At 34.4% G+C, this 13,797-nt stretch overlaps 1 protein-coding gene across 1 annotated transcript in view; it reads left to right on the top strand.

The window, feature by feature from the left end:
* Positions 1-13,797, top strand: part of LOC126888000 (pyrokinin-1 receptor-like) — a 335,880-nt gene that overhangs the window by 262,529 nt on the left and 59,554 nt on the right. The window contains exon 3 of the mRNA XM_050655990.1: positions 12,286-12,503. Within this exon, the coding sequence (XP_050511947.1) occupies positions 12,286-12,503 (218 nt within the window). The remainder of the gene's footprint in view (positions 1-12,285; positions 12,504-13,797) is intronic.

The raw sequence follows: 13,797 nt of genomic DNA, 5'->3' as shown, positions 1-13,797 counted from the left end.
TAATGTTAAGAATCTTCCTTAGGCATTTATTTATAAACACTTGCATCTGTCCGATACATTTTCTTGACACTTTCCAAGTTTCTGCTCCCTATAATAACACAGTCTTCACGTTGCTGTTGAATAATCTTATCATGGTTTTACTTGTCATCTGACGTGAAGACCACATTTTCCTAAGCATATTGAATGCGTTTTGAGCTATTCCTATTATCCGTTTTACGTCCTCCTCCGTCCCTCCTTTGTTGTTCAAAATACTGCCCAAGTAGTAAAATTTCTCTACCGTTTCTAATTCCGTGCCTCCCAGAGATATTCCCATTTCTCTTGGTGTATTTATTTTGGTTTTTCTGACGTTTATGTTAAGTCCGATCTTCTTCCCTGCCTCTTCTAATTTTTCAGTTTTGTGTTGCATGTGTTGTCTTTTTTCTGTTAAAAGGCATATGTCATCTGCAAATTCCAAGTCCTCAAGTTGGTTAAAAACATTCCATCTTATTCCAGTCTTATTACTAGTAGCCTTAGACATAATCCAGTCGATTACTATCAGGAATAAGGTTGGAGAGAGTTTACAGCCTTGCCTTACTCCTGTACCAATATCTATTTGTTCTGTTAACTTGCCTTCGTGGACTATGCGTGTTGTGGACCCTTCGTAGAACAGTTTTATAATTCTGATATACTTGGGAGGCATTCCGTATTTCTCTAGCAATTTCTATAAGGCTTTGCGATCAACACGATCAAACGCTTTCTCGAAGTCTATAAAGTTCACATATAGCTTATTCAGCCACTCTAATGATTGCTCTATAATCGTTCTCATCGTACAAATATGGTCAATGCAGGATCTTCGTGCCCGGAATCCAGCTTGGTTTTCTCTTATAACTTTAAATTCCTTCTTCATTCTTTCGAGCTTGATTCGGGTCATTCTTTTGCTTGTTGTGCATAGCAAGGTGATCGGCCTTCAATTTTCACATTTGGATGTGTCGCCCTTCTTAGGAATTTTTACAATTAAGCCTTGCGTCCATTCTCTGGGTAGCTCTTCGGTTCTCCAAATTTTATTTAAAAGTGTGTACAGTATAGAGGTGGACGTTTCGATGTCTGCTTTGATTAACTCAGAAGGGATATTGTCTATTCCGGCAGCTTTTCCTCTTTTTAATTGTTTAATTGAACCTTTTATCTCTTCATGGGTGAATTCTTCGGTGTTCATGTTCACTGGTTGTCTGTTAGGTTCCTCTTCTATTTCGTTTATTATATTCTGTTCTTCATACATTTCTTTGAAATATTCCATCCATCTAGTAAGAATTTGTTGTTCTGTTTTCAGTACGACACCATCTTTATCTTTTATTTTAGTGGTACCATTTCGGCTTGTTCTTGTCAAGGTTCTTGTGATGTCATACAATTTTTTTAGATCATTTTCTCTTGCCGCCTTTTCAGCTTCATTAATGAGTCCGTTGTGATATGATCTTTTGTCATTGCTTGCGCTTCTTTTGACTTCTTTAATTTTTCCCAGTATTTCTGTTCTAATCGTTGCTTCTCATCGTCGTCTTTCATTCCTAGTAGCTTGAATTTAATTTGTTTACGTTCTTGTGTCTTGTCCCATGTTGTTTTTGTCATCCAGGGTTTGTTACTGTTTTTCTTGTAGCCAACTGTTTCCACTGCCGTTTTCTTTATCGTCTCTTTATACTTGTTCCAGAGTTCCTCAACAGTGGCTTCCTCTATGTCGCCGACCCTTCTCCAATTATTCTGCATTTGCTCTCTGAATTCATTCTGTACGTCATTTCCATCTCTGATCCAGTGAACATTGTATTTTTATCTATTCGGCGTTCTCCTCTTTGCTGCTGCTCGCAGCTTAACTGTAAATTTCGCTCTATAACAATTTATATCGCAGTATGGTTAGAACGCCCTCTAACGGGGAATAAGTGAAATGAATTTCGACTGGATTCAAGTTCTCTGTTTACCCAGGTATACCCATACCAACAGGCACCGCTAGGAAAATATTCCACTTTGCGGTTCAGAGAACCCGTACGAAACGAGTCTGTGTACTCTATACAAAGTATGGCATTAGTAAAGTAAAAAATCTTGGGTTCGTTTTGATTAAAATCTGTCTTCCTCCATCCCCCGATAGTACTATTTCTAAGTCTACCTGTTGTCAAGGAGGCTTTAATCAAAACGAAACTGTAGATTTTCTTATTTTACTAATGCCATACTCTGTATATAGTACATAGACTCGTTTCGTACGGGTTCTCTGAACCGCAAGGTGGAATACTTTCCTAGCGGTGCCTGTTGGTATGGTTATACATGGGTAAACAGAGAACTTGAATCGAGTCGAAATTCGTTTCACTTATTCCCCGTTAGAGGGCGTTCTAAACATACTGCGATATAAATTGTTTTAATTTATATCGAGAAACTACGGTCGTAATGGTAAAAATCTGTCTTCCTCAGAGCCTCCTTGACAACAGGTAGACCTAGAAATAGTACTATCGGGGGATGGAGGAAGACAGATTTTAATCAAAACGAAACCGTAGATATATATTTATAAATGTTGTATAACATTTGCAGAAATTTCGTAGTGATACTGATTCTATGTTTATGATAAATAGTAAATATGTTGTTTTTTTTTTCGGGTACGATAAAATGCAATTGGACTTTAATGGAAGGCCATGACGAACACATAATGTTTGTCTACAATATTTGCATGAACTAAAAATAAAAATAAATGTTGTTATTTGTGCAATAGCTAAATTAATACTTTTTTGGGGGGATTGTGCATTATAGTCTAAAAATACATTATTCAATAATCATTTCTGATATTTGTCTATAAAAACCCACTTTGTATATAAAATTATTACTATCCAGATTTAGCCATACGGCTCACATTCTCTCTAAGGGGAAAATTGACTCATCAGAGATACCTACGGTATCAAAAGGATTGAGCTCTGGTGGTACTCTTTCCGTGTTATCGTGCCCTAGGTGACTTGGTATGCAGGTGTGTCTACCAAAAATTTTCGTACACATCTGGCCGTCGCGTCGAGAGTAGTACAGCTTTCTGCATGGTCTTATAAAGATGTTCATTTAGACCAAGCTTCTTTATGTTTTCTACGAAGTTATTCGGGATGACTCCATTAGTAGACATAATAATAGGTATCGTCTGGGTACTTTTCATTCTCCATTGTCTTCGTATTTGAATTTCTAGATCTCTATACTTGGCGATCTTTTCGGTAAATTTAGTACGTAGATTATTGTTGTTAGGTATCGCCACATCAATTTGTGTTGTTTGCCTTGTTAATGTATTAACTAGTACGAGACCTGGTCTGTTATGTGCCACTGTCTGGCCTGTAAGCACGGTGCGCTCCCAGTATAGCTTGTAGTTGTCATTCTCAAGCATATTCTCAGGGACGTATTGATAATATGGGAGATGGTCCGTTTGGAGAAGTCCCAGATTGATAGCTACCTCTTGATGAAAGATATTTCCTTCTGCGTCATGCCGTTCCTTGAATTCAGTTGCAGCAAATGCCTGGCAGTCCCCTGTAAGGTGATGCATAGTTATTTGGGCTGGACATCCATATCGGCATTTGTCGTTTTTTACCTGAGGGTCTTTGACGATATATTTCAGGTAATTTTTGGTTGATATAACCTGATCCTGAATGGCTAGTAATGAACCTTCTGTTTCAGGGAACATATTTCCTGATGTCAACCAATAGTTCGACGCTGTATTGTCGACAAAGTCTTGGCTGACCTCATTGGTATGGCGCCTGTGCAGAGGTTTACCCATCCAGATGCGCATTTTTTTCATCCTATGTAAGGTAGTTTATGCGCATTTCTGGTTCCCTCAGTTTGATCGGTGTTGTGTCATATACTGCGCAAATAGCGCGATGTAGAGTAGATGCCTCAGCCTGCATCTGAAAATAAGTTCTTAAATTAGCAATCTGTTTATCTAATTGCTCACCTATATCCACGTCATCGTCCTCCTAAATACTGTGGTAGTGTCGTTCTTTCTACTGCACTTCGAGGATGGTGTTTTTGTGCCTGCCTTTGTGAGGCGTGTTCGTACTTTTCGCTGAAGATTTTCTATATCTGTCTTTGTCCACTTAACAATACCAAACCTAAGTATAACCATAAGTTAATTAAGTATAATACCAAACTCAATTTACATCCAACGTGTTGGGAAGGTACATACCTTACCTAAGGGCATTATTTTTTTATTTATATCCATCCCATAGAGTTTTTAATAAGTCTTTTTCTTTCTTCTTCGTCTAGCCATTCACGTCCACATCTGAACATAAGCCTCTTCAAGTCTTCCTTCCCATTGTTTTTTGTTGTACGCTACTTGTAGCCAATTTTTCCCGGCAGTTCGTTTCAGATCATCTGTCCATCTCATAGGAGGTCTGCCTCTGGGTCTTTTGTGTTCGTATGATCTCCAGGTTAGAATTGTTCTGTGCCATTTATTAAGATCGCTCCTAGCTACATGCCCAGCGTATTCCCATTTTAATTTTAGTGATTTTTGTACCACATCGGTGACTTTGGTTTTCTGTCATATCCATGTGTTTGTTTTCCTGTTCTTAAGTGATATGCCAAGCATTGCTCTTTCCATCGCGTGTTGAGTGACTCTGAGTATGTTCATATTCTTTTTTGTGATTGTCCATGTTTGTGCCCCATATTTTAATATCGGAGTAATGCATGCATCAAAAACTTTAGATCTAAGATATAGTTGAATTTGCTGATTTCTGAGTATATAGTTCAATTTGCCGAATGCTGCCCATGCTAACTTTCTTCTTCTTTTTATTTCTTCCGTTTGAATTTCCCTATTTAGTATTATTTTTTGTCCTAAGTATATAATATATTCTTCAACTTTTTCTATAACTTCGTTGTTTATTATTGTCATCGTTTCTTCGGAGTGCATGACTTTTGTTTTGTTTAAATTCATTTTCAGTCCTATTTTAAAAGATTCTGTGTGTAGTTCTGAAAGCATGGTTTGCAGTTCTTGTTGGTCAGTAGCTAGGAGGATTATGTCATCCGCCAATCGTAGATTACTGAGGTAGCGGCCATTGATGTCTATTCCCTTATATTTCCAATTTAGATTTTTAAAAACGTCCTCCAAAACTAAGGTGAACAGTTTGGGTGATACAGTGTCTCCCTGTTTGACTCCCCTGTTTAATGGTACAGGGTTCGTGTATTTATTTTCATTTAGGTAGTATGTAGCTGTAGCCTGTTTCATAGTTTCTTTTATTAAGTTAATATATCTGTTGTCTATTCTACAATTTTGCATTGCGTTTATTACGGTTGTGTGTGCTATATTGTCGAAAGCTTTTTCGTAGTCTACAAATGCTATAAAAACTGAAAACTTGTATTCGTTACATTTTTCTATTAATATTTTTGTGGTTAACAGGTGATCGGAAGTTAAATAGCCTTTTCTAAAACCTGCCTGTTCATATGGTTGGTATTCATCTAATTTTCTTGTTAGTCGGGTAGTTATGACTTTGGTGATTATTTTAAATAGGTGTGACAATAGACTGATAAACCTGTAGTTTTCCAACTTTCGATTATCACCTTTCTTGTGTAATAAGATTACTTTAGAGTTGTTCCAGCTCTTAGGGACTTTGCCCTGGTGTAAACAACTGTCTATAACAGGGGTGGGCAAAGTGCGGCCCGCGGGCCGCATGCGGCCCTTTATAAATTTTTTTGCGGCCCGCGGAAAAAAAGTAAATTATTTTCAAAAAAATGAATAACCATTTTAAATTTTGGATTTAGATGTTTACTCTGATTGGAGTACGAAGGGAGCCATTCTCGTTGGAACTTTACCGAGCTGAGCAGATGGGACGTGAATTATAAATTGTAAAATTCCCTCATCTTCCTTAGTCTCAGCATCTGTATGGCTTGCAAATTGTAGAAGCCTCGGAGGTGTAACCAGAGAAGGTTCCCATTGTTTTCAGTCTGGTGGGATGTAGAGTAGCATTATGTTATTTTATATGCCATTAGAGTGAATATTTGGTCTTTTAAATTATTTTCATTTAATTATTGCTAATATTAATAAATAAATATAGATAATGCAGCTAATTGGTTAACACTTTCGCAGCGGGTAATTTTTCCGCAAATTTTCAACATAACGCGGGCAATTATTTGGGTTTCCGGCACAGAATCTTGTCGTACTCCCTAGGGAGGAAAAGTACGACTTTGCTCCCTACAATCAGGTCAGGAAAGGTATACGTTCGGTAGAGTTAGGGTATACTTTCGGTAGATGTAGGTGGACAAATAGTAAATTGAATAAGATGCCACAAGGAAATAGCTTCAGAACAATATTAGTGAAAAAAGAAATATTTTCATAGATTAACAGAAAATAGGTAAATATCTACTCATATATTTGTGGGAAATAGCATGCTTAATAAGTGAGAATGTTATTTAGGGGAGAGAGGTATGGTTCGAAAATTTTGAAAATTTCTATTATTTTATTATTTTAAAAGAAAGTACATAACTTCGGGAATACTCTCTGAAAATTCCAGTTGGACCGAAGTAAAATTACCGCGTGTTTGATATCCCTACCTTCGACTCGCTTTGCAGCAGCTTCGAGCCAGCGCGCTTGAGCGTACTGAGAAACGTTCAACAGCTATTCCCCTTCTCTTTTGTAAATTACTCCGCGATTCAAAAATATATTCCGATGTGCATCACTTTACGATTTGACATACAAAAAAAGAAATCGAAAATAAAAATTGTCAAAACCTTAAACGCGTTTTTCTCAAAAATCCGCAAAAACTTACAATGTATTGTAACTCAAAAACTACCTAACAGATCCACCTGAAATTGTTCATAGATTTTCTTTAGACATTTCGTGAGGTAAATCTGTCGAGATATTTTTTGTTTTAGGCTTATTTTTGTTTAAAATAATTATCGCGATTTTCACCCTTTTTACAAAAAACTTCGTTATTTTGACTTCTGGATAATATTAAAATCTCAAAAATCGTTAAAACTAAAAACTTGGGAGCATTATTTCAATAAACTCATGCTAATAAAATATTTTTGAATTTCTTTTTCATATGATCCCATTACGAGTTCTCATGTTTACTGCAAAATCTTCTTTTTTGAGGTGTCTGTAAAAATTTGCCACAGTTGGCTTATTTTTCAATATTAAGCCTTAACTTTTTCTTAATATCATTTTGTTTGTTTGTTTTGTTTTCAAACAAAATTAAAAAAAGGTGCTTGAAATGTTAATTTAAAACCATGCCCCCTCTTACGCAAAATTAGTAAAAAGGTAAAAATTCGAACATGTTAAGGTAGCAAATATTGCGGCAGTGGCAGAAAATCCAGAGGGGGGATCACGGGGTCACGACCCCCCCCCCCCCAAACGAAAATAAATATTAATTCAATAATTCTAAAACAAAGAAAAACCGAGAGCTGTCAAACAAAAATTTAGGCCCATCCAAAAAATAATTGAAGACCCAATTATCCTAGGGGTGGTAAAACTAAGTGACCTTGCATCAGAGAAAAGTAATTCAATCATCCTCAAAATCCATGGCTCCCCCCCCCCAAAAAAATTCTGGATCCGCCACTGTATTGCGGCCCTCCGTAATAGACAAAAACATTTTTTGGGCCTTTCTAAAAAAAGTTTGCCCACCCCTGGTCTATAAGCTTAGTTACAATTGCAATGAGTTTCCTTCTAATATCATATCTGTGGTAATCCTATCTTCTCCTGCAGCTTTATTTCTCTTCATGTTTCCCAATGCTGTAGTTACCTCTGAAATTGTTACTTTTGACATTATTTCCGATCTAACATTTTTTATTAATTTCCGTGCTGGTCTCATTTCATCGTCTTGTTGATGTGTTCTGTAGAGTTCCGTGTAAAATTCTTCTATTCGTTTCAGTATGTTTTCTCTAGTTGTGATTTCATTTTCGTTTTTTCCCATTAATGATATTATCTGACGTCGTCCTAGTGTCAGTCTGAGGCATTTCATACTCTTATTTTTTTTTTCAATAGTTGTTGTTATTAATTTTTCTTCTTCTTTTCTTTTTTGTATTCTGATTCCTTTTCTAATCTGCCTATTAAGTTCTCTATATTCTGCGGTTCCCTTTTTGTTAGATTTATTTGAGATCTTCCTTTTTTCTATTTGTTGTAATATTTCTTTATGTAATTCATTGTGTGTTGTTTTTGGTTTTTTCAGTTGCAGAATGCTTTTGTTCACTGTTTCGGTTATAATATCATTGGATTTTATCTGCTGCATGTTAACTTGATTTAGTGCATGCATTATCTTTTTATTAAATTCACTATTTTTTATTTCTTCAGATGTCCATTTGTATCTTTTTTCATGTATTCTTTTTCTTTCTAGTTTTTTGTTTATTACTAGTTTTGTTCTTATTAGTCTATAGTCGCTTCCTAGGTCAAACTGATTTAATACCGATACGTCTTTTTCTAGGTTTCTATTTTTCGTTAAGATATAATCTATTTCATTCTTTGTCTTTTTATCGGGACTCATCCATGTCCATTTTCTGCTTGGTTTTTTATTGAAAAGGGAGTTCATTGAGTACATATTATGTCCATTCATGAAGTTGAGAAGCATTTCTCCTCTATCGTTTCTTTTCCCGTAGCCATAATTGCCAATTAAATGTTCATAATCTTCTTATTTTTTGCCCAATTTAGCATTAAAATCTCCTAATAGTATTTCGTAGTTTGCTTTATTTATTTCTATAGCTGTTCTTATTTCATCATAAAATATTTCTACTTCTTCTTCATCGTGGCTTTTGGTTGGGGCGTATACTTTGATCACTTTCAGAGTGGTTCTTTTATTAATTCTGATGATAAGATATGCTACTCTGTCTGATATGGGCTTGAATTCTTCGATACACTGTGTGAGGCTTTGTTTTACCAAGAATCCCACTCCAGTGTATTCGCCACCTTTATGCATAAAGTGTGTGCTATTTTTTAGTATTACATACTCATCACTTTTTCTTCTACCCAGGATATCCCATTTTATATCCTTTAGTTATCCAAACAAGTATGCACTTTTAATGCAACTACATAACATTTAAAGGGTTTTCACCCTAGTATTTCTTTGGTGGCTAAGCTGGCATTCAACCTGTAAGTATAACCAACTTGCTTTAACCTTGGTCAAAATTTAAATATATTAAATATTGCATTCATTAAAACGGTTATACTTACTTTTAGGTCTAATAAAACACTGATGATGATTTTTCTATAAAATCTAAAACGTTCTGTGATGTAGCCCTTTACAAAGGAATTTTCCAATAAAATTTTTGTAATCAGAAAATATTATTGAAAAATAGGTCATTAATAGAACAACGGTTGTACTTCTTATGCGGGTTAAAATATTCGGCACCTTCCAGTACTTCACATTCGTCTTCATTTACCATTGTTCTTCTTTCCCTTCGTTTGGCACTGTCATTTTCTCAGTTGTTTTAAGTTGCCTACTTTCCTGAACTTTAAGTCCTGTTTGTCACTGTTTTCATCTGTATCTCGCAAACACATAATATGCCGTTTCACACGCGGATTAACTAGTTTACGAGTTTTAAATCGTCTAATTTTGCGGAGATATGTTGTCAAAGAAAGTTAACACACGAGAGAGTTATTTGCACTTTTTGCTACCTTTGCGGTTGAGCAGAGAAGAGTTTGAACCCAAAAGAAAGGTTTAAGTACTTAGATTGATATGTCCCCAGTGGCGAGTAACACTCAATAGAGGCCGAGATAGATTCGCGCGTGAATTCGTCTCAGCAATAATAGACCAGGGCGCATCTGTAAAAATATTAGTACATTTGGACGTTGAGAGGTGACTCAAATTTTTTTGCAGAAATTGCTTGAAAATAACTCAAATAATAATATTTGAGTTATCCTCCCTCTCAAAAAGGTCCGGAACATTGTTTAAATAATTAAAATGTCAAAAAATGAAGGAAAAATTCGATTTTTTTCTTCGTTTTTTGATTATAACTTTAAAAGTATTCATTTCCGATAAAAGTTGTACAGACATAAAAGTTGCGTAATTAAATTTCCTACAATATAGAATTGGTTAAAAATTTAAAAAATAGTCATCCTTGTTGCAAAATAGCAATAATTGCGAAAAAACCATACAAAAACAAGTATTCGCATTTTACGTTTTTCAACTATTTATGCTACAGTTAGGACCTTCATATTTCACACGAAAGAACTTTATGATACAATAAAACAATACTTTAAATTTCATTAAGATCGGTTCAATACATTTTGCAAAATAAATTTTGCAATCCACCTTTCGCAAAAAAAAATCATTTTTTCAAAATGTTAAAGCACTGAAAATAAAGTAGATAGCAAGTTGAAATTTTTTTGCGCATAGAAGTGTACTGTAACTTTCATTTGTAATTTGCAAAATTAAAATCGATTAACTACCACGGCGTCAGAAATGTTTTTAAATAAACATTAATTATTGGTACTACGCGCAGGAGAGCAGATAGTTTGCTCTGATTGGGCATTCCAATGACCTTTGCTAATGATTGATACATTTTAAGTTTTATTACATTTCGATTAAATAAATATATTTGTTTATTGCAAAATAAAAACACATATACTCTATCTTTTGAAATAACACTTTTTTTAGCAAAAATATTTTTTGTTCATATATTTTCACTTAGAGAATAAAAGTTTATTATTTTTAAACATATGCAATTGTTTAAACAAAATTTCACAAACAATAACAATATTAGTTTGATTTTTGTGGAATTAAAATACAACAAAATATAAAATAAGAAAATAATATATTAGATAAAGATTTTATCTAAAAAAATGTTTATTTAAAAAATTTCCTGACGCCGTGGTAATTAATCGATTTTAGTCCAACTTTAGATTGGTAGACCAACTCTGAATCGAATATAAACAAAACCTGCCTTGAACCCTTTTTAATCTTAATCGATTTTAATTTTGCAAATTGCAAATGAATGGTACAGTACACTTCAATAAGCAAAAAAAAATTTTGCTATCTGCTTTATTTTGAATATTTGCTATGAATTTTTTTGCGAAAGCTGGATTGCAAAATTCATTTTGCAAAATCTATTTAAGCGATCTTAATGAAATTTACAATGTTGTTTTACTACATCATGATGTTTTTCTGGGTAAAATATGAAGGTCCTAAGTGTAGCGTAAATGGTTGAAAAACGTAAAATGCGAATACTTGTTTTTGTATGGTTTTTTTTTGCAATTATTGCTATTTTGCAACAAGGGTGACTATTTTTTAAATTTTTAACCAATTCTGTATTGTAGGAAATTTAATTACCCAACTTTTATGTCAGTACAACTTTTCTCAGAAATGAATAGTTTTGAAGTTATAATCAAAAAACCAATAACAAAATCGAATTTTTCCTTCATACTTTGACATTTTGATTATTTAAACAATGTTCCGGACCATTTTGAGTGGGAGGATAACTCAAATATTATTATTTGAGTTATTTTCAAGCAATTTCTGCAAAAAAAATTGAGTCACCTCTCAAAGTCCATCTCAAAACAGATGCGCCCTGGACTATAATTGTCTGTCGGTAGGTAGAGAGTTGAGTGAGACAGTAATAGGAATTATTAGGAAGGGTTGGAGTAGTTTAAAATTGAGGATGAGAATTATTGAAATCATACAGCAAAAACTATAAGATTATTTTTGACATCTGAAAAATTAAACAATATGTACTAAGCTGAGAGACATCTATTATCAGCGTAATCTAGATCTTCCAATCTGTTTATTAATAAGTTCATCTATTAGAGTTAACTTTTGTTAGTATATTTTGTTAGAGTCAGGTACAATGTTAAATAGTAGGGAGGATAAAACATAGCCATATTTTACTTCGTTTAGCACAGTTATTGAGTCAAATGTTATACCGTTGTGTAGTAGGTACTATTGGCGTTTTGTAGCACTATAGAGTTCTTTGATGAGATTAATTTTTTCTGGTATTCCCATTTCCTTTAGTGCTTTGTTACTACCATATACCGTACATAACATCTTGCCATATTGGCCATAGTTGAATGTTGGACAAATTATGTGTTTGGAATTGTCAAATTTTTAAACGATCCACACCATTTGCGTTTAAATAAGATTCTGTCGAAGCTATGTCCTTATTGTATAAAAGAATGATTTCCGAATTAAAAATCGAAACGTCAAAATAAACATATTTTAAACTAAACCTGTGGCTTATTCCCAGAAAAAATAGTAAATAAAATAAGATTAGATGTGCTATATTTTACGATGGGTTTTCGATAACTACTAATTTATAAAAAAGTAATATTGTTATTTAAATACAAAAATTTTAAGTGAGACAGTAATTGATTTTCATTTCTTTTTTTTTCAGTTGCTGTTGTAGCTGCTTTTTTCATTTGCTGGGCGCCTTTCCACGCTCAACGGCTGCTGGCAGTTTACTTATCCACAGCTTCTATCGAAACTCAAGAAATGTTCTCTGACTTTTATTTATATTTGATGTATGTGTCTGGCCTGCTTTACTTTATATCCACAACAGTAAATCCAGTACTGTACCACATCATGTCAAAGAAATTTAGAACCGCTTTTAAGGTGAGTTTTTAATTTTAGATTTTTTAATTTTTTTTATTTCTGCTATACTGCGTTCATTCCCAAGATAATCTCGACGTCACATGATTAATTGATTAATGAGATTAATTTCTAACCAATGACAAGATACGATGACGTGACATACCCAGATACCCACCGATCAGGCGTCGGAAATTGTAATATCGAGCGTATCTTGGCAATTGACGTAGTATAGATGGAAATTAGTCCCACAGTTTAACCAATCTAGCAATATCCTACTGACAAAAAAAACTTATTTATATTTGCAAAACTATTCTTCGCTGGCAAACTTTACGTCTGTGTCTGAATTGAATCGACGCCTTTTGGTGAATGTTTCAATGAAACAAAAACATGATAAATCGGAACTGTAAAGCAGATGAAGAGAGGATCGAGAAGTATAAATACCTCGGAGCAATTATAAACTCACAATTACATCAAGATAAGGAGATAAAGGTCAGAATAGAAATAGCTCGAAAAGAATTTATAAAATACAAGTCAATGTTTACAAATAAGAAATTGAGTACTGACATTAGATTGAGGTTTGTTGAATGTTATGTTTGGTCACAACTACTATATGGGGTAGAAGCTTGGACTCTAAAACCCAATCCGTAAAAAAATTGGAGGCATTCGAAATGTGGCTATATAGGCGTATTATGAAAATTCCTTGGACTGCAAAAGTCTCAAACGAAGAAGTGTTAAGAAGAATTGGACATGGCAGAAAGCTTATGAACACAATTAAAATAAGAAAAACATCGAATCTGGGCTACATACTTCGTAATGATAAATACTATCTGCTACACAAGGATCAATCATGCAAGGAAGAATAGAGGGGAAAAAGGCTTGGGAAGAAAGAAGAATTCTTGGCTGAGGAATAACAGAGATTGGACTAACCTCAGTGTTGAACAGATATTTCACGTTGCAAAAGACAGAGAAGCGTTTAAAAAAGTGATCGCCAACCTTCGCTAGAAGACGGCACAAGAACAAGTAGAAAGCAGATGTTCAAAAACTTATTACAATATACGACCAAGCATACCTTAAAAGACGGGCTTCCTACGGGGAAGATCGACACTGGATCAAATATTTACAGTTAAACAGATCTTGTGCAAATCATGGGAACACGATATTGATGTTCACAACGTGTTTGTAGACTTCAAACAGGCATACGACTCAATCAAAAGGAACAAACTATACTATATTATATTGGCTGAATTGGCAATACCACACAAGCTAATAAGACTCATTAAGGCCATAATGGACGAAACTCAGGCATGTGTACGAA

The sequence above is a fragment of the Diabrotica virgifera genome, chromosome 7 (genome assembly GCF_917563875.1).
Source record: "Diabrotica virgifera virgifera chromosome 7, PGI_DIABVI_V3a".
Classification (NCBI taxonomy): domain Eukaryota; kingdom Metazoa; phylum Arthropoda; class Insecta; order Coleoptera; family Chrysomelidae; genus Diabrotica; species Diabrotica virgifera.
This window is presented reverse-complemented; position numbering and strand designations above follow the sequence as displayed.